General features: G+C 47.1%; 1 protein-coding gene and 1 long non-coding RNA gene across 7 annotated transcripts in view; one reads left to right on the forward strand and one right to left on the reverse strand.

Annotated features, from left to right (window-relative positions):
- Positions 1-1800: 1800 nt before the first annotated feature.
- LOC310682965 lies at positions 1801-4732 on the reverse strand. The gene is made up of 3 exons (XR_014514214.1): positions 4511-4732; positions 2670-2703; positions 1801-2067 (listed from the first exon to the last, which is right to left on the reverse strand). It is a non-coding gene; the product is annotated as an uncharacterized lncRNA (long non-coding RNA).
- A 55-nt stretch (positions 4733-4787) lies between these two features.
- The window catches only part of PRDM16 (PR/SET domain 16), a 445576-nt gene continuing 432716 nt past the window's right edge, over positions 4788-17647 (forward strand). For all 6 annotated transcript variants that reach the window (XM_083452058.1, XM_083452060.1, XM_083452062.1 and 3 more), the window contains exon 1: positions 4788-4991. In XM_083452058.1, coding sequence (XP_083308184.1) covers positions 4955-4991 — 37 coding nt within the window. In that variant the 5' untranslated portion in view covers positions 4788-4954. The remainder of the gene's footprint in view (positions 4992-17647) is intronic.

Genomic DNA, 17647 nt, shown 5'->3' on the forward strand with positions numbered 1-17647 from the left:
GAATTAAAAGGGCGTATTTTGAGATGGCCCCAAAGAGCCAAATCGCTCCATTTCTGCCCTCGTCATCTCTTGGAAGCTGCCAGAGACGTCGCTGACCTCTCCTCCCCCCCCCCCAACCTCACCGGGGCAATTCTCTTTCGCTTTGCCAGACCCACACACCTGAGATTAACCTGCCCTATAAATATTAAAGGGAGGTAGTGGAAAGAGAGAGATTTTTGCAAACTGGAAACAAGCGGGGGTCAGGGACACAAGGAGCGCGATGTGTTTTTTCTGCAAATAGTCACTTGACCTTTAAAGGGGGCAATAAGGCCTAGTGGCCAGAGCGCTGCAGCTTTGACACCCAAGTTCAATTCCGCTTCCCCACCCGCTTAGGCAGCTCCTGGGGGGGGGGTCACTCCAGGCCAGTCCCCAGCAGCCCTCAGCCCAAACTCGCCACAAGGGTAAAACTCTCACATCATGTGCCAATCATTCCTCACACTTTTTAGCCCTGAAAAGTTCGGTTCGTAAACTGTAGGGTGGAATCTAGAGGGGAAAAAATTACGGGGGTGTTGTTGCTTTTAAATCTTACTAGTGGCGCGGGGTGGGGGGAATCTCCTTCAGAGTGCAGCAACATCTACAGGATCAGGTTCCAACTTTTAAGGGACACCAACTGCGATCCTAAACAGTAGGAGATCACACGGATCCAGCAGGAGGTACCCTCCCTGGCAAATGGGGGGGGGGTTAGAGAGTAACTGTCTACATGGATCGCGCCCCCGCCTCTCCTCCTGCTCACTAGACTTTTTGGATCTGCTGGTGTTCAATGGGAAAAAATCGTTTAGGGCCTGCTTTAAAGAGACACACTTGGCACAGCCTATAGTTGTTTACGCGGAAGTAAGTCCCACTTAGCGTTTCAGCCTTGCTGTCAACCCCCACGAGCGACGCCCCCCGCCTTGAAATATTTAATTCCAGTTGGGTTGGATACAACTGAATATTTCTAAAATCATCTTGGGGACTTTCCTAAAGCATTTCCTCCCTTGTTAAAAAAAAGAAAAAAGACCACCTAGCTGGATTTTTCACCCCTCGAGTTCCGCACCCGGTATTGATCTTGGAGTGGATTGCGAATTCCGCGGGGCAGAGAACCTGTCGGCTGTTCTATGTTGTGGAGAAACAACCGCCACAAAAAACAAAAAAAACCGAGAAGGAAGTTATTCTCATTCAGGGGCCCGATGTATCCATGCTTGCTTTTACACGGAAGTAATTCCCATTGGCTACGGCGAGACTGACTTTTAAGTTAACCTGCTTGGGGTTAGGGGGCCCTCAAATCAATGTAGGGCAGCAATTAACTGAAGAAACAGCGTAGACTGCGTTTAGTAGGTTTACTCAGGAGTAAGCACACTCATGCAGAATATATATATATATATATATATATATGCAAAAAACACGCGGAAAAAGTGTGAATTAAGAACACGTGTTCGTTTACACGCACAGGTGCAACGCAAGGATGTTTTCGCCTTTGGAGAAAAAAAAAAGTCAATCTGGTTTTAGCTGGGAAGGGGCAGCTATTGGTTTCCCCACTTTGAAAACATTGACTCGGAAGTTCCCTTCCAATCCTATTATTTTTTTAAAATCCCAACGTACTCTTACAATCCTTATCATCAGAATTCAGATTCAAACGCATTTATAAATAATTCTGGACAAATAACTCTCCCACCCCCAACCCCACCCCGTGCTTTGAGAGCCTACATTTAAAACCAATTCCATTTTATGAATTACTTGATAAATAAGCAACGCTTTTTAAAAATAAATAATAATTCGGCAGGCTTTGTTTTATTATTTGAATGGCTTTTAAAATTACCAGCTTTATTACAAGTTTGTGGAAACGGGATGGGCGGACGGGCGGCGGAATCCCAGAACCTGATTGAGTTAAATCGCGAGGCGTTGAAGTAACTGAACCTCAAGCACAAAATGAAGAAAAGGAGAAGGGGACTTGCTTTGTTACCTCTTTCTTCCGTCCCCGTCCCCCACTTGAAAATATAACAAATGTTTTCAGACCTCCTTTGCCCTGACCACAACAGGATTAATATAAATCTAGATACAAAAAAAGAGAAAATCTTCTATAATCTTAATAATGATAACAATTTATTTCATTGTACTTCATTCTAGTAATAAAGTATGCAGTTTTCAACCTCAAACTTTATTCTCTCCTCATATCTCCCACCTGCCGGTCGGCTGCTAGGCTGCTTTTTTATTTTGCTGGGGGTGGGGTGTGAACGCCCCTTGTCCTGTTTCTCCCCCCCCCCCGCGCATTTAAAAAAATCTGGTTTATTTTCTTGAAGGCTTCTTGACATTCCCTTTCCCTTTATATTTTATAAACACCCCCCACACACCACGCAATGTATCCTTTCCAGTCACCATCTCTCCTGGGCCCTTGAATTCCCAAAGGGAGTAATTAATTAATACTGATCCAGCCAGGCTATTTACTCCGGGGAGGGGGGCTAGTGTCCTCCACCCACTTTCCCATTTCCGGGGATTCCTGAAAAATTCAGGAATCCAAAGATCCAGCTTCCTCCATTTCCATCCATTGCCCAGGAGAATAGGGTCGTTTTTCTATAAAGGACAACCAAGCATTTGAAATAGATAATGATGATAATATATATATATTAATTAAAGGACCTGAAAATGATACTTACCGCCTTGATCCATTCTAAAGCAACACCCCCGGACCTGTAAAAAGCAGAGTCCAACATTCAAGTGGAAAGGCTGTTATAATAAAAATTAGTTGGAAGAAAGGAGGAGTAAGAATAGAGAATAGCGTGTAAATACATATATATGTATGAACAGGAAGCGCCGTAGAGCAGGTGAACTTGCTTAGATCAGAACCCCATGTTTTTTGTTTTTGAGCAGGACACATTCATCGCTGTGGCAAAATAGGTAAGTCAGAGATCAAAGAGTGAAGGAGCCGGTGCCCAGGCTGCCAGAGTGGCTGAGCTCTTCCATCTTGCGCATACTTACTTGTGAATTAGCAGCTTGCCACATTTGAGTTCATTGAGCCTTACTCCCAAGTAAGTTTGCATAGGAATGCGGCCCATTGGGTAAAAAACAAACAAATGTGAATTGCCTTCCGAGTCAAGCTGCCCGGGGGATCGGCCAGCTTAACTCCGTTTAACTAGGCGTTAAAGGAGCCCCTTACTCCTTACTTCCGAGTAAGGCCACAGCGATTCATTGGGAACGTTTCCTGGGGAGCTGACAAGGTTCCTGAGCTCGTGGGAAGTCGTATTGCGAAGTTCTGGTCTGAAGTGCTTCGACCCTGAAGGCTGCTTTGCAGTGCTAGCCCGCTGGGGAGCCAAGACCCATTCAGCTTGGCGGAAGCTTACTTCAGAGTAAGCTCAGGCTTCAGCAGCGGGTCGCAGCCCAGATGCTTCCCTACACACACACATCTCGAGGACCCACGATCAGGTTTTAGCGTGTTTTAAACAAGCACCACGATGGAGACAGAATCGTTTAAACCGGCTGATGGAGGGGGGGGGGGCTGGGAGGAGAGAGAACCGAAAGCCCCCAACCCACCCAAATTTTATTGTAAATGGATTGGGGACAGGGTGGGAAAGAATGCGCCGATCGTTAGGAAAACGAAAGTCGTTTGGGTGTGCAGGGGGAGTTTTCATGTTGCCCGCCAGATTGGCTTAAATGCACTGGAGTGGAAGGGGATGCACGTTTTTCGGTAACGGCGCAAAACTGGGAGAAAGACATGGTAAAAGGTAGAAGAAGTCTGTGCACCTAAACATCGTCTGTGCACCCTGGTAATTCTATAAGCCCCCGCCGAGTAGGGAAACGGCCACAGCTTCTGCAGTCAACCTCAGCCGCGGCTGCGATCTTCCTCAACCTGCCTACCTGGAGGTAAATCCCACTGTAATCAATAAAAGAAACTTCCGAGTAAACCTGGCCTTAGGGAAGGGTGGGGGAGATCAGACATCCAGATATTCACAATTGCCCGGAATGGGTGGCTGGTGGGAGGGGGGGGGGAGAAGAGTAAGCCCCTGTGGAAGAAGGTGGTGCGTTTACTCGCGAGTAAGCATGCAGCGGATCATGCGAGAAGAAAGCGTGTGTGTGTGTGTATATATATATATAATCATAATATATCATGATATATCATATATATAATATATCAGGCGTGGGGGGAAAAGAGCCCATCGCGACTGCCCCATTGATGAGAATAGCAGCTAATAGCAAAATAATAGCAAAATCATTAGATCTGTAAAGTGCAGCGTGCAGTTGGCTGGTTGAAAGAGACGGCTAACTAGTGACCAGAAAATAATAACAGATCTGCAAAAGGGCAGCGTGCGATTGACCAGCTGCAACGGACCGGTTGCTAGGAAAAGAATAATTAGACTTGTAAAGTACAGCATGCAATGGACCAGTTACCCCCCCCCAAAAAAAAAAAACAACCCAGCCACATACACCCCCCAACCCTCCCCGTCCCACCCCAGCATAGCATAGAAACCATCGCCCGAATAAAAAAAAAGGGCAAAGTCACCTCTTCCTGGATGTTACCTTCCATCTTTAAATATTGTCCACTGGGGAAGGGCAGCATGTAAAGGGTTAGGGAGAGAGAGAAAGGTCGCTTTTTCTTAAAGGGGCAGATCAGGGGAAGTGGCGGGGGGGGGGAGGAGGAGGAAAGGCTGGGATGGTGCTGCGCTCCGAGGAGGTGGGGGCAGAGATAAGTGATCTGAAGAAGAGGATAGGACCACGGAAGAGAAGGGGGGAGGTTAAAAAAAAAAAAGCCACACACACATACACACACCAACCCCAACCCTGATGGTGATGAATACATTGGAAAGTTTTTTTGGCCCCGGAGAGGGTGTCAGATTGAATGCTCTGTGCGCATGTGCGAAGGTGTCCAAACTGACAATGCTTGGGAGATGAAGATAGCGCGGCAGAGCTGTTGCGGGTTCAAGGAGGGATCCGCTCCGCCGTCAAGATGAGATCCAAGGCGCGAGCGAGGAAACTGCCCAAAAGTAGGTCCCCTTTCTCCCGCGAGGGGGAGATCCCCGGCGAGATCTGGCGAGGGGGGTGAGAGAGAGAGGGAGAGAGAGGGGGGGCGCGCGCTGAGCAGAGGTGGGGGGGGAGCCATGGGTGTCTGGCTGGTCGGCCCTGGGGTGGGGGGACGACAGCGACGAAGACGAGCCGATCGCCGCCTCCTCGGCCGCCCTGGCCTCGCCGCGGCCGGATGAGCGCAGCTGGGCGAGCCGGGAGCGAGCTCCGCGCCGCCACAGCCGCTGCCTCCGGTCTCTGCGCGACGATCGGGGCAGCCTGGCCAAGGCTCCCCCCGCCTCTCCTTGCGCTCCGAGAGTTGTGCTCCGCACCCCGCGATTGGTGGGGTTCACCCGTCTGAGGATCTCGAGGCGATCAAGGATGGCAAGGAGGAGGAAGGAGGGGGATCGTTTTTTAAAAAAATGAAAAGTAGGGGGGACACAGGGAGAGCTAACGAGAGCGAAGCGAAAGTTAGCTACAAAGTTGAAGCCTGCAACTTTTTCTCTCTCCCTTTCCCTCCTCCTCTCTCCTCTTCGCCGAGTCGTTTCCAAGTTCTTGTGAAATCTTTTTTTTTTTTTTAGTTCCCAGCTTTTGAAATATAGTGGGCGCTAGAGATTCGCGGCTGGGAAGGCAAAGCGAGGTTTCCCGAGTAGATGGGGAGCTTGAGAGAGAGAGAGAGAGAGAGAGAGAGAGAGAGAGAGAGAGAGAGAGAGAAGACCGTGGAAAAGAGAGAAGGGGAGGGAGAGAAAAAGGAGGCAAGGGGGGAAGAGAGAGAGAGAGAAATATATATATTTATAAAACCAACCAGGCGAAGAGAGTGCGAGAGATTTGGATGGAAAGAGGCAGAGAAACTGGAACCCCAAATGCAGCTTGGCGTTATAGATATGTGTGTGTGTGTGTATGTGTATCTATCTAGATATACGCAGTGAAACTGACACGAGGTGAAATGGACAAGTTCCTGGAGCTCTGGCGGTTGTCGTGTTTTGAGAGTGAGCGATGGTGGGGTTCTTGCATGCGCCCTGTTGCAGGAGCAGTTTCTGTCCCCGATTCTCGCGCGCACGCTTGGAAAAGGGAGGGGGGTGCGGAAAGTTTGCAAATATATTCGTGTCTCCTTCCTCTCTCTCCCCCCCCCTCAATTTCTCGATCCCTCGTTGCCGGGGGCGGGGAGGGGGGGAGTGGAGGAGGAGAGAGAACCCTCATCCTTCTCCAACGCTTGTCATCGGTTACCAATGAAATATTAAAAGATGGGAATGAGAAAAGAGGGTGGGCGGATGAGAACGAGGGGGGGCAGGTTGTTTGCTGCGCGATCTAAGATACTTTAGCTGTCAAATGACGATAGATCTTCCCCCCGCCCCATCTCCCACTTTCAGGATTTTTGTAGCAAAAATAATATAAGTTGTTTCTGCGTTGTTGCTGCTCTTTTAAACTCCGAAGTTTAACACCGCGTGCATTTCATTCTGGCAGATATTTTTTTCATTGTTTTGTCTGGAAAAGCGGGAGGGTCTATTTTGTGTTTTTACAATCGCTGTTGTCTGTCTTGATTTTTTTTTGTTTTAATCTTAATTATCATTTGGAAACGGTCTGTTTTGTTTTGTTCCCCCGCCCCGCGTTGAGTTCCATGCTGAAACCGGACGCGAGATTGTGGCTGGTTGAGGTGGAGGCGCGCGCGCGGGTGGCTGGGGAGGGGGGGGGGAATGCCGTAAAGCTGTAAAAATAAAATACCTGTAAATATATTTGCAAATATAAGGTGACGGAAAGCTATCCAGGGGAAGTTGGGAGCTGGCGCTTTAATCCTGAATACATTTAAATACTTTAAAAAAGGGGGAAGGGAGTCTGTCTCTTTACTCCGAAATACGTTTACTCGGTAGTGAAAGTTCTAATGGATTTTCAACCATGAACAGTTTGCGCCAGGAGATTTCGAAAGCTCACCTAAGTTTTGATTCTCTCGAGAGAGCGAGGATCTGAAACTCCTGCCTGTCTTTGTGTGTGCGTTTTAGTTGTGTTGCCGATCGTTACAAAACTCCAGCGGATTTCCACCGCCGTCCCCGAGACAAGTTAAGAACGCGCGACCCTCTCCTGCCTTTACGATTCAAGTCCCCGATTCCGGACACCCCCTCCAGACTCAGTTCAAGGTCAAGGCGCCCCCCGTTCTGAATCCTTCCTCCTTCCAGTCCCCTGCATGCTCCTCTCCAGATCACCCCGAAGGAAACAAGTGGAGATAGAGATTTGCAACGCCGAATGTCTCACACTTAATGCAATTCCAATAAGTGAGATCGCAGCCCTAATGGACAGAAGCACGTTTCCTGCGGTTTTAATGGAGCGGTCCCCTCCGCTCCAGGCAGGATCTGTCCAACACCAACTTGCAAACTCCCTTGATTTAGTCTCTACTTTTTCGGAAGGGCGAGAGTTCAAAAAAAAGAAGAAGAGAAAAGAAAAGGCAGCGGTCTTCCTCCTGCTGCTTTAACGTAATCAATAGTTGGATAATTTTTCAAGGCGCAAAAGGAACAAGCGCGCAGGGCGCGCAGGCAGCCGCTTGTCCTCCTTGACAGGCCCCGCAATTTTAACAGGAACAAATTCCTGTTTTCACAGCTCTCTCTCCCCGGACCGCCACCCCCCAGCCCGCTTTTCCACTACTGGGTAGAATCGAGGAAGGGAAGAAAAATTGATCTCCAAGCAGGACCTCGTTCCGCCTCGTGCCTTTTTACCGCTGTATCAAACTTGGGGAACGGCTGGACTTTGGTACAGCAACTTCTTTGTAATTAATACTATAATTTTTCAATAAACAGAAATATCGGCTCCCTTCCATATACATCTGCCTCTGCTGCATTAAAAACAATCACATCCAGAATGCCTCAGGTGATAGATGTAAATTATATCTCTCTCTCTGTGTGTGTGTCTTTTAAAATTAAAATTTGTCCATTTCATCAGGTCGGAGTGGAAATGTCGCTGTCATTTTCCCCTTATGAGCTGAAATGGACGAGACCTCAGGTGTGGTTGAATGCTTCCTTTGGATAATTTCAGTCTTAAAGGCTGCACTTCTGTGCCCACTTACTCGGGAATAAGCCTCACTGAAATAAAAAGCGACTTGCTTCTGAGTAGACTTGCCCAACCTTGCGCTGCAAATGTGTGCTGGAGAGTTTAGTTCATCCCCCCCCCAGGAGGGCAGTTCCACTGTGTTTTGGGGTTCTGGGTGTACATGGGGAGGGGGAGAGGAATTTTTTAAAAAATGTAAATGGTTTTCAAAAACTTTTTTTTTTTTGAGCCGCGCAAGGAGAATTTCTTTCTGCCCCCGCCGTTTACCACTTGATCCAACCTGGAAGTGTCTGTTATGAAAGTCCTGATTAAATTCAGCTGTTTTGATACCAACCCCAGACTCAACAGTTTACAGCGCGTGGAAGGAGGGGGGGGGCAAGCCCTTTGAAGCTGAGGATACTTTTAAGGTTCTCCCCCCCCCTCTAAATACAGTAGTCCGGGTTTCCAGATCCCTGGGGCTTTCTGCACGGAAAACGTTCGGTCCTGATTTGCAAGCGATCGTTGCTTTCGCATTTATCTCCGGATCAAACGCCTTCAAATAACCATTCCTCTCCAACACGGGCCTAATGCGTTCGCTTTCCTCCTCCCTGCCCTGAAATGCCTGTCAAGTTTTGTTTGTGTTTTGAAATGCTGATCGGGTATCTTAGACAAAATAAAAATTGAAAATCATCCTCGCTTCCTTGTGACTGATGCAGCCGAGGAGGTAAAAGCGAATCAACGTTTGGCTGAATGCGCTGTAGTAGGATTTGGTTTTCGGTGGGCAATATTTTCAGCAGATGGAAAGGGGCCTCTCCGGAGACTCCCGGTTCCACGACATGTTTTCGCTACGAGGAATGTGATGTGTGAACGCGTGTGGGTTTCGTTTCTTGAATGGAGCCCTTCACCGCGGCACCTATGTGAGGATGAAATTTTAATTTCTCCAGACAGCAGTCCCTTGGCATGAACTGGGATGGCCTGTGTGTGTGTGTGCAAGTTAAATGACACCCCCCCCCTCCACACAGCGGAATAAATTCACCCTGGGCCCTGCAATCCTATTCTCGTTTAGCCCCACTGAACTCAGAACCCAGTCGACACGTACAGAACTGTCGTCCTACACGCGCGCTGAGCTGAGAAAGCAACTTGTGGCTTCTTCCTCCCGAGTAGGGCTGCATCTCTGGATTAAAGAACTCCAGAACAAATGCAATTATAAAGTGTTGTGTTTTTTTAATAAAAAAATTATTATCTAAAGGCAGGCTCAATGAGCACCAAGATGGAGCAGAGGCTGAGGCGGGGAGGTGATACCTGATTTTTGTACCGCGATCACTTCCCTGGATTCTGTCCGGCTTTAATAAATAAATAAATAAATACATACACAAATAAATACACAAATAACAAAAACCGCTCCTGCAGTTGATTCCCATTTACAGCAAAAGGTTTGGGCTGCGTGCGTTGCAGGAGAAAACGTGGTGATGGTTGGGAGATGCCTTTACACTGGAAGAGGCAGGGAAATAAATAAAAAAATTAAATAAAGTCTTAGATAGCGGTGCTAGGCTCTGCGTGCCTACTTGCAAGTAAAGCCCATAGAGCCCGGCTGCACTCATAAACCCACTTTACCCAGGAGCAAGCCCCATCGGATTAAATAGGGCTTGATTCTGAGGAAGCACGGCCAGGCCGGCAGCCATGCAGCTTTAACTCTTAGCCAAAAAGAAAGAAAGAAGTGTGTGTATATATACATACGCGCATATATATATATATAGGATTGCAGCCCGGGTGACTTCCTTAACCGTCGAGAGCCAGATTATGGAATAAAACCTTGAGGCAAGCCGTTTGAGGCTGTGTGTGAAAAAGAAAGTAAGAGGAGAAGAAAGGGAGAAGTTAAGGAGCGAGGAAGGGAACGATTGAGACCGGCTTCCCCAGGAACCGAACCTGGAGCGGCTGGGCCGAGGCTGCGCCGTTTCAGATTCTCCAGTCCCGGGAAGGAAAGGCTGGGGAGATTATCCTCGGAGTGGCCCGCCTGATGGACGCGAAAAGCTCTCCGATCTTGCTCTTCCCCCTCTCGCCGTTTCTCAGCACCAGGTCCTTTGCAGCGCAGTCTGAACCGCGTCTGCTCGGAAGCAAGTCCAATTGGATTCATCGGGGCTTGCTCCCGGGCAGGCGAGGTTAGGGTCGCAGCCTTAAACCGTCTTTGAAACGCAAAGCGGGGGGGGGGGGGACCTTTTTTGCGTTAGTTTTTTGAGGCTATGCCGTCTTTCGCTGGCTTGGCCTGGTGCTGCGGGGGGGGGGCACTAAAAGGGGTGCAATCTCCCACCTGGATCGGGGAGCTACGTCATTTTCTTGCAAAAAATAAATAAATTACAATTAAATTGAAATGCAGAGGAAACGCTCTGCCCTCATCAGATGGCTTATTTCAACAGGTTTGGAGAACTTTTAAAATGCGAGCTTGCTTTTTAAAGGAGGCATTAAAGCCCCCCCCCCCCCCCAATTAGGAATTCCGCTTTCACAGATGCAGTTCAAGCAAGAACACTTTGCTTCTATTCCCCCTTTGGGAGGAAAAAAAAAGCATTCATGTATAGTTCAGATGTGTCCAAAATATATAAACAAATTTCTCTTTCTGCAAGGGTAGGGGGGGCACTGGATCTAGGCCTCTACAAGGCTGCGAATACATACACCGCCCCTTCCTAGTTATTCCCTTTAAACTGAGAACAGTATAGTATATACCGTACTCTCTCAACATCAACTCGGTTCCTTCCTCCAGACAGCCAGCTAGAGTTCTGTCTAGCAAGCTGAAGAAAAGAGACGGTCCACGGGCTACTCATGTCTCTTCTCGAGTACTACCCCCCCCCCCAGTAAAAACCCCTCCACCTTTCCTGCTTCTGGCTAGGATCGCGAGATTCTGAAGAGCTAGGGAGACTAAGTTGAGATGCTGTATGTGTGTGTAATAAGGCAGTTATGGGATGGTGCCTGCGCTGGGCAGATCTGTAGGAGGAGCGATAGCTCTGAGAATTGTTCAGCCTCTGACCTGGGACTCTCCATAAGTCAGGATCGCCTGCCTGCCTGCCTGGGTAAAACGGAAGCCCATTTAGTGAGTCCTTCATTCTTCTCTCAGCAAATTCCTTCTCCCCACTCTCCCATCCTGAAGGACCGCCACTAGAGCTCAGAAACGACACATGGCCTTGCATACTGTCTCTGACTGTAGAAGGCAGCTTAGAAGTTCCCTCACTGCCGATAGCCCTGCCTTTCTGCACCAAAATGCTCCTGATTCCTCCCTCTCACGTCATCTAAGGTTGCATGCAGTCCTAGGTTTCTGGACCCCAATGCCATATTTTCTCACCATGTGCTTCTCCAAACATCCTTTTTGTTGCACATTCATGACAGTTTGCGCTCAGGATGCTATCAGGGCAGTTGCACGTGATTATGCTTTCAGTACTGTTAGTGCCACCAAAAGTTTTGGAGTGGACACATGGGCGTAGCGGGGGGGGGGGCAGGGAGGGACAAGCTGCCCCCCAATCAATCAAATTCAATAAAAATACATTGCAAACTGAGGTTTTGCCCACCCTAACAAAAGCCCCCCCCCCCCCCAAAATCCTGGCTATGGCCTGATTTGTTTCCAATCGGTGTCTATCCTGTCATTTTCTGCTGAAACTCTGTCACTTTCCATACCCCCAGTGTTCATGGGTGTGTATGGGGTTTTTTGTTTTCGCTTTTGCTGCTGTTCCATTTTTGTTGTGCTGCAGCTCCTCTGCACAGCTATTATATGGTAGCATTGGGAAAGTATCAAATAATAAACCAAAGAGGAATAAATCACTTTACTGTGAACATGTTTCAGAATAAATCCCAATAAAACATCAGTCTGGAGAGAAGTTGTGGGGAGAGAGAGTGAGAGAGAGAAAGAGAAAAAGTTTGTCTTCCATAGCAATGACTTTACAGTCATGATGTTTCCTTTCCATACATAGTCATCTCCCCCCCCCCCCTAAGCCAAACAGCATCTGCCCCACAGTATTTCATTTGGGCTGCTGATTTCTCCACCTTTTTTGTTTTTTTTTTTTGGGGGGGGGAAATAATAGAATTGTAGAGTTGGGACCCAAGTTTAAAATGCAATTGCTACTTAAGATTTGTTCACATGTCACCACTGAGCACAAAATGTCTCTGCCCGTGTGCCAGGAGAAAACAAGCTTGCTCCATCTTCCATGTGACAGCCCTTCAGGTATTTGAAGATGGCTCTCATATAACCTCTCAGTCTTCTCTTCTCCAGGCTAAACATACCCAGCTCCCTCAACCATTCTTCATAAGGCTTGGTTTCCAGACCTTTTATCCTCTTGCCTGCCCTCCTCTGCACACATTCCAGCTTGTCAATATTCTTCTTCCTTCAACGTTCTTAGATCCTCCACTTCTAGAGCAGTCTTTTCCAGATGGGGTGTCCAGAACTTCACGCAGTCTTCCAAATGGAACCGCGCCTCAATGTCTATAAGAATTTTCCCTTTTCTTCGAGGCTTAGAACTCTACATTTAAAAAATCGTGTGCCAAAGGTTAATACAGTATATCACTCACCAGCTGCATGTATTTTTCACACGCCTTATAAGTTCTTTCTTTTGCATTAGTAACATGCAAGAACATTATCTGTGCTGGGAATCACAATCTGTCCCCTGTCATCTTTATAAGTTTGTTTTTCACACACACTGCTTGTTTGCACCGTGATACTGATGCAGGGCAAAATGCAAATGAAAAAGTGTTCTGAGTTTTACGCAGCTCAATACAGACCTGAGGACCACCTTTCTGTATATGCAAGCGCTGCTAGAAGGTGGCGACTTGAAGGTACTTCGGGCAACAAGTGTGTTTGTTCCCCTCTTAAATTCTTGGTTTGGGTGTGTGTCTATTTATGTTTGCGGTGATGATGGTGAATGCAGACGATAATGTGGAAAAGGGGATTTGTAGTGCAAATCAACTTTCTGACCTTTAAAGAGTTTGTCTTGTTTTTTTTTTTTTGCAAACTCTAATAATCTAAAAGAGACGTATTTATAAGAGGGGTGGGGGAGCTCAGGCTCTGGGGGCCAAATCTCTCTTGTATGGCCCTCAAAACTCTCTGCAGCCAAATCCTGCACTGTGCCCCACCTCCCCAGTTTTTGCCTGGGTGGAATATGTGTTCAAGCTCTAGTATAAGCTCTGGTTAGAGGAAGGAGAGGTGTATCTTTGTGCGTCGAGAAGCTTGGCTGCTGGGGAAAGGCAAAATTTACATTCATTGCCCCATTCACTTTTGCTTTCGTAAAAGATTGCTTTGAGGGCACAAACTGCATTGGGGGGTGTATCACGTTAAAATCTCACTAAGGTTAATAATGCAGTCGGTGTACTTAGGCAAAACACTAATTTCTTCATTCTCGTGTACAGCACAGGGTGATGATATGGACCCACTTTGCAAGGCAAAACTCCCCCCGCCCCGAGTTACTGAGAGAAGGTATGATGACATGCTTTCCAGCCACCCATCTCTCTCCAGGTACCACCTGAGTAGGTAGAGGGTGTCCCATTGCCATTGATGCTCTTGTAAGCAACCAGTGCCAATTCAGGGAGTAACTGAGCTTACAAAAGCCTAGAGAGAAAAGGTTATTTGACTCGCCACCCCTAAATACATATTCCCCCCTCCTCCCATTCTTGGTAAGATGTATACATCAAAGTTCCATAAGTTAAATGAACAGGCTGAGATTCACCAGCCCTTCTAGGGCTAGACACAGTGGATATGTTCCACCACTGTTGGAGACAGCGTGCCTCTGAATACCAGTGGCCTGTTCTCATAGTGTTCTCATAGTGGCCAACCATGTACCAGTTGGGGAATCTGGTTGGCTGCCATGAGAACAGGATACTGGACTAGATGGGCATCTGGCTTGATCTAGCAGAGCTCTTATGTCTGAGTAGAATTGATCTTGAGATTGTGAGGTTATTCCATTGCACCTGCCACCCACCAGTCATTTTGGTCAAGGAATATGATGTTGTTGTTGTGTTTAAGCACAAAAAATAGGCAGAGTTTCCCCAGCAGGTGCGAGCATCATGTCTAACTCAGATAGTGGAAGAGCTCCTGATATAAGCAAACTCCCATCTTCTCCCAGTCTTAAGGACTGGATAGCAAAAAGGGGAGAGGAAATGGCTTGTCATAGGAAGAACAGAGAAATGTAGGAAGCTGTCTTTATACTGAGTCAGACCACTGGTCCATCTAGCTCAGTATTGCCTTCTCTGATTGGCAGCTGATCTCCAGGGTTTCAGACCAGGACATTTGTAGCCTTACCTGGATATGCCAGGAATCGAACCTGGGATCTTGTGCATGCAAGGCTGATGCTCTGCCACTGAGCTATAGTCCTTCATAAGCATATGTGTCTGGCTTGGGAGGCCAGGACTCCTCTAAAGAGTCAACACTGGTGGGTGGAATCTTTGGCCTTCCAGATGTTGTCAAACTGCAATTCCCATCATCTGTGGTCATGCTTGATGAGGCTGATGGGAATCATATTTCAGCAACTTTTGGAGTACCACAGGTCCCCCCCCCACTTGTTTTAGGATGTATCTTTCTGATTGGAGAAGCTTCTCCCATGCTATCAATGATTGTTTTCTCAAACTTGCATTATATGCCAATAAACTTTTATTTTTTAAAAAAAACCAAACATTTTTATACCCCAAATCAGGGTTAGAGAACCTGTCTCTCTCCAGATATTTGCAGGTCTACAATTCCCATCATCCCTGGTCATTGATCATTCTGGCTGTGGCTGATGGGAGTTGGAGTCCTGCAAATATCTGGAGGGTCGCAAGCCCTGCCATAGGTTTTACACCTGAGTTGCTTGTGATTTGAAATGTATATTTAATGAAACTGAATAAATAGACTAGGCTGTATCCAACTAAGTCCTTCCCAATGCAGACCCCCTGGAATTAATGGAGTTAACTTAGCCATGCCCATTAACTTCAATGGGTCTCCTCTGTGTATGACTAGCATTGTTTACAACCCAATGCTTCTTTTAAAAAAGGGAGCGGGGAACGATGTCTGAACTTGCCTTGCAAATGGGAGGACCAGCTTATTTAGAAATGTGAAAAGAACGATAGCATTGATTTCGTACTTTGCACCGTTCAAAGTGCATCACATGTGTGAGATCCTGGTGATCCTTACAAGGATCCCATAAGGTAGGTATGTATGGCTAGCCTCCATTGTGCAGACAAAAGACCTGAAGCTGGAGAGATAGTGAGTGTAAGCACCGTGGACTTCCTGGTTCAAAGTTCAGTCCTTTAACCACCACGTGATATTAGCTCTGCTGGTGAGGAAATGGAACAGCGTTACGTTTATCAAGAAGATAGTAATAACAATCAGAGGTAATATCAACCTGTGCCTAATGATTTCATTCTGACTCTGGAAAAAATACCAGTGCTAGGGTTAGGGCTGTCTATGCACCATACATTTAGGGCACATTTAAAGTCAGTCTGGTGCAGAGGTTAGAGTGCTGGACTAGGACATGGGAGACCTGGATTCAGTGCTCCATTCAGTCATGAAGCTCACTGGGTGGACTTGGGCCAGTAGCTGTCTTTCAGTCTAGCCCTATCTCACAGGATTGTTGTGAGGGTAAAATGGGGGAGAGGCACACCATATACAATGCCTTGAGCCCCTTGGAGGAAAGGTAGGCTATTAATACTACTATTACTAATAATAATGCAGATTTAAGGCACACCCTCCCACCAAATAGGATGTTAAGGGTTTTGGTAAGTGGGCTGAAAATTTTATTTTTGTTCTTGGGATTCTTTGATGGAAAGTGAAATGGGCTTCAAATGTATGGTGTATTTGCAGAAGTTAAGCAGAGTGCAAGTGATCAAAGGTACAGTTGGCTTAAGGGGCACTGAGAAGCACACACCGCTCCCTCCACTAGAGATGGTTTCTTCAAACCAGAGTGCTTTTATGGGAAGGGAGGCAAAGAGGGAAGTTGTGGTGGCTTAAAAACAATTCTGGCATTTGATGCAGGGATGGTCCTATATGCATTACGCTACATTTGCAGTGACCTGGGTGGGTCTGCAGCAGAAGTGCAAGTTGTAAGTGGCAACTTGGTGGCCTAAAGCCCTGTTCATGTGACCATTTCCATGAATAGGAACCTGCAAATGCAGGGACATGGCTCACCAGCCACATCTCTACACCTCCCTAGACCGCCCTTCTGGCGGTTCCCTCATTGCGAGAAGCAAAGCTACAGGGAACCAGGCAGAGGGGCTTCTCGGTAGAGGCGCCCGCCCTGTGGAACGCCCTTCCAGCAGATATCAAAGCGATAAACAACTACCTGACATTCAGAAGACATCTTAAGGCAGCCCTGTTCAGGGAAGTTTTTAACGTGTGATATTTTAGTGTATCTTTGGTTTCTATGGAAGCCGCCCAGAGTGGCTGGGGAGGCCCAGCCAGATGGGCGGGGTATAAATAAATTATTATTATTATTATTATTATTATTATTATTATTATTATTGATGCTCATGAGAAGGTTGGGACAGAGCCTGCTCTGGCTGCAAAAAGAGCTTTTGGATGAACAAATCACATTTTCCTCCTGCTCAGATCAGTCTCAGCAGTTGTTTGATTGTCTTCAAAAGCCTGTATGATTCCATGGATTTTCTTCCAAAATGCACATTTTGTTTTGCATAATATATGCATTTTTTTGCCATCTAGCTTCCCCGGCATGTATTTGCACATTATTGAAAATACACATTTCCGCGTTCACTTTCCTCTAATACATGTGCATACATAGGAAAATGCCTTTTGCTGAGTCCATCCAAATCAGCATTGCCTATACTGACTGGCAGCGACTCTCCAGGATTTCAGGCAGGGTTTTCCAGCCCTACCTGGAAATGCAAAGGACTGAATTTGAGACCTTTTGCAGCCCTTCCTCCTGCTTTTCCTCTGGTTGGAGAACTGCATCACGAAATTCAGAGAAGTGCACATTTTAATAAATAGCTGTGCTATGCATTGCTGTTTTAGGGTACTTTGGAAATATGTGTGTATTGGGCACAAATGTGGCCCCTGGGAAGAGGGACTGATTGTTGCCCCACTCAGGGCATCTGTGAGGGGAATAGGGATCTCCGAAAAACTCTCAGCATCCTTAAGAAAAGCTAGCTACCAGAATTTTCCCAGGGAAATCATGACAGTCAAAAGGTATGATACGGCTTTAATTGTATATTGTAGATGTAACCTAAGATAGGCATATGATTGGAGTGTATGTAGTTCCCCCCCTGTGACGATATATTGGGAAGTATCAGTGCTCTGAAGACCAGCCAGGATCAGGATCATTCCCCAGGTTGTAAACTCTTCTGGGCATGCATTTGTAATGTTCCCCCTTCCTTTTCTTTTCTGCAAATGCCATTGAGGTCACCTTACTTCTGGCATAAAGAGCTCTTTGTCCCCTGGGCTTTCAGAGCGCTCTCTCTCTCTCCCTTCCAAGATGTACAGGGAGGCCTAGGAAATAGAGAAGGATGAAGGAAAACTCTTATTCTCTGTGGGTGGCTCCCCACCCAGAAAATAATCTCTCACCTCTTCTGCTAATCCATCCTAAAGTTCTTGGCAGCATCAGAACAATCTCGACATAGCCAGCTAGCAGATGACCCTCTCCGGGACACTTAACGTACCACTAGGGGCCTG

This window comes from Podarcis tiliguerta, assembly GCF_965153285.1.
Source record: "Podarcis tiliguerta genome assembly, chromosome: 8".
Classification (NCBI taxonomy): Eukaryota; Metazoa; Chordata; class Lepidosauria; order Squamata; family Lacertidae; genus Podarcis; species Podarcis tiliguerta.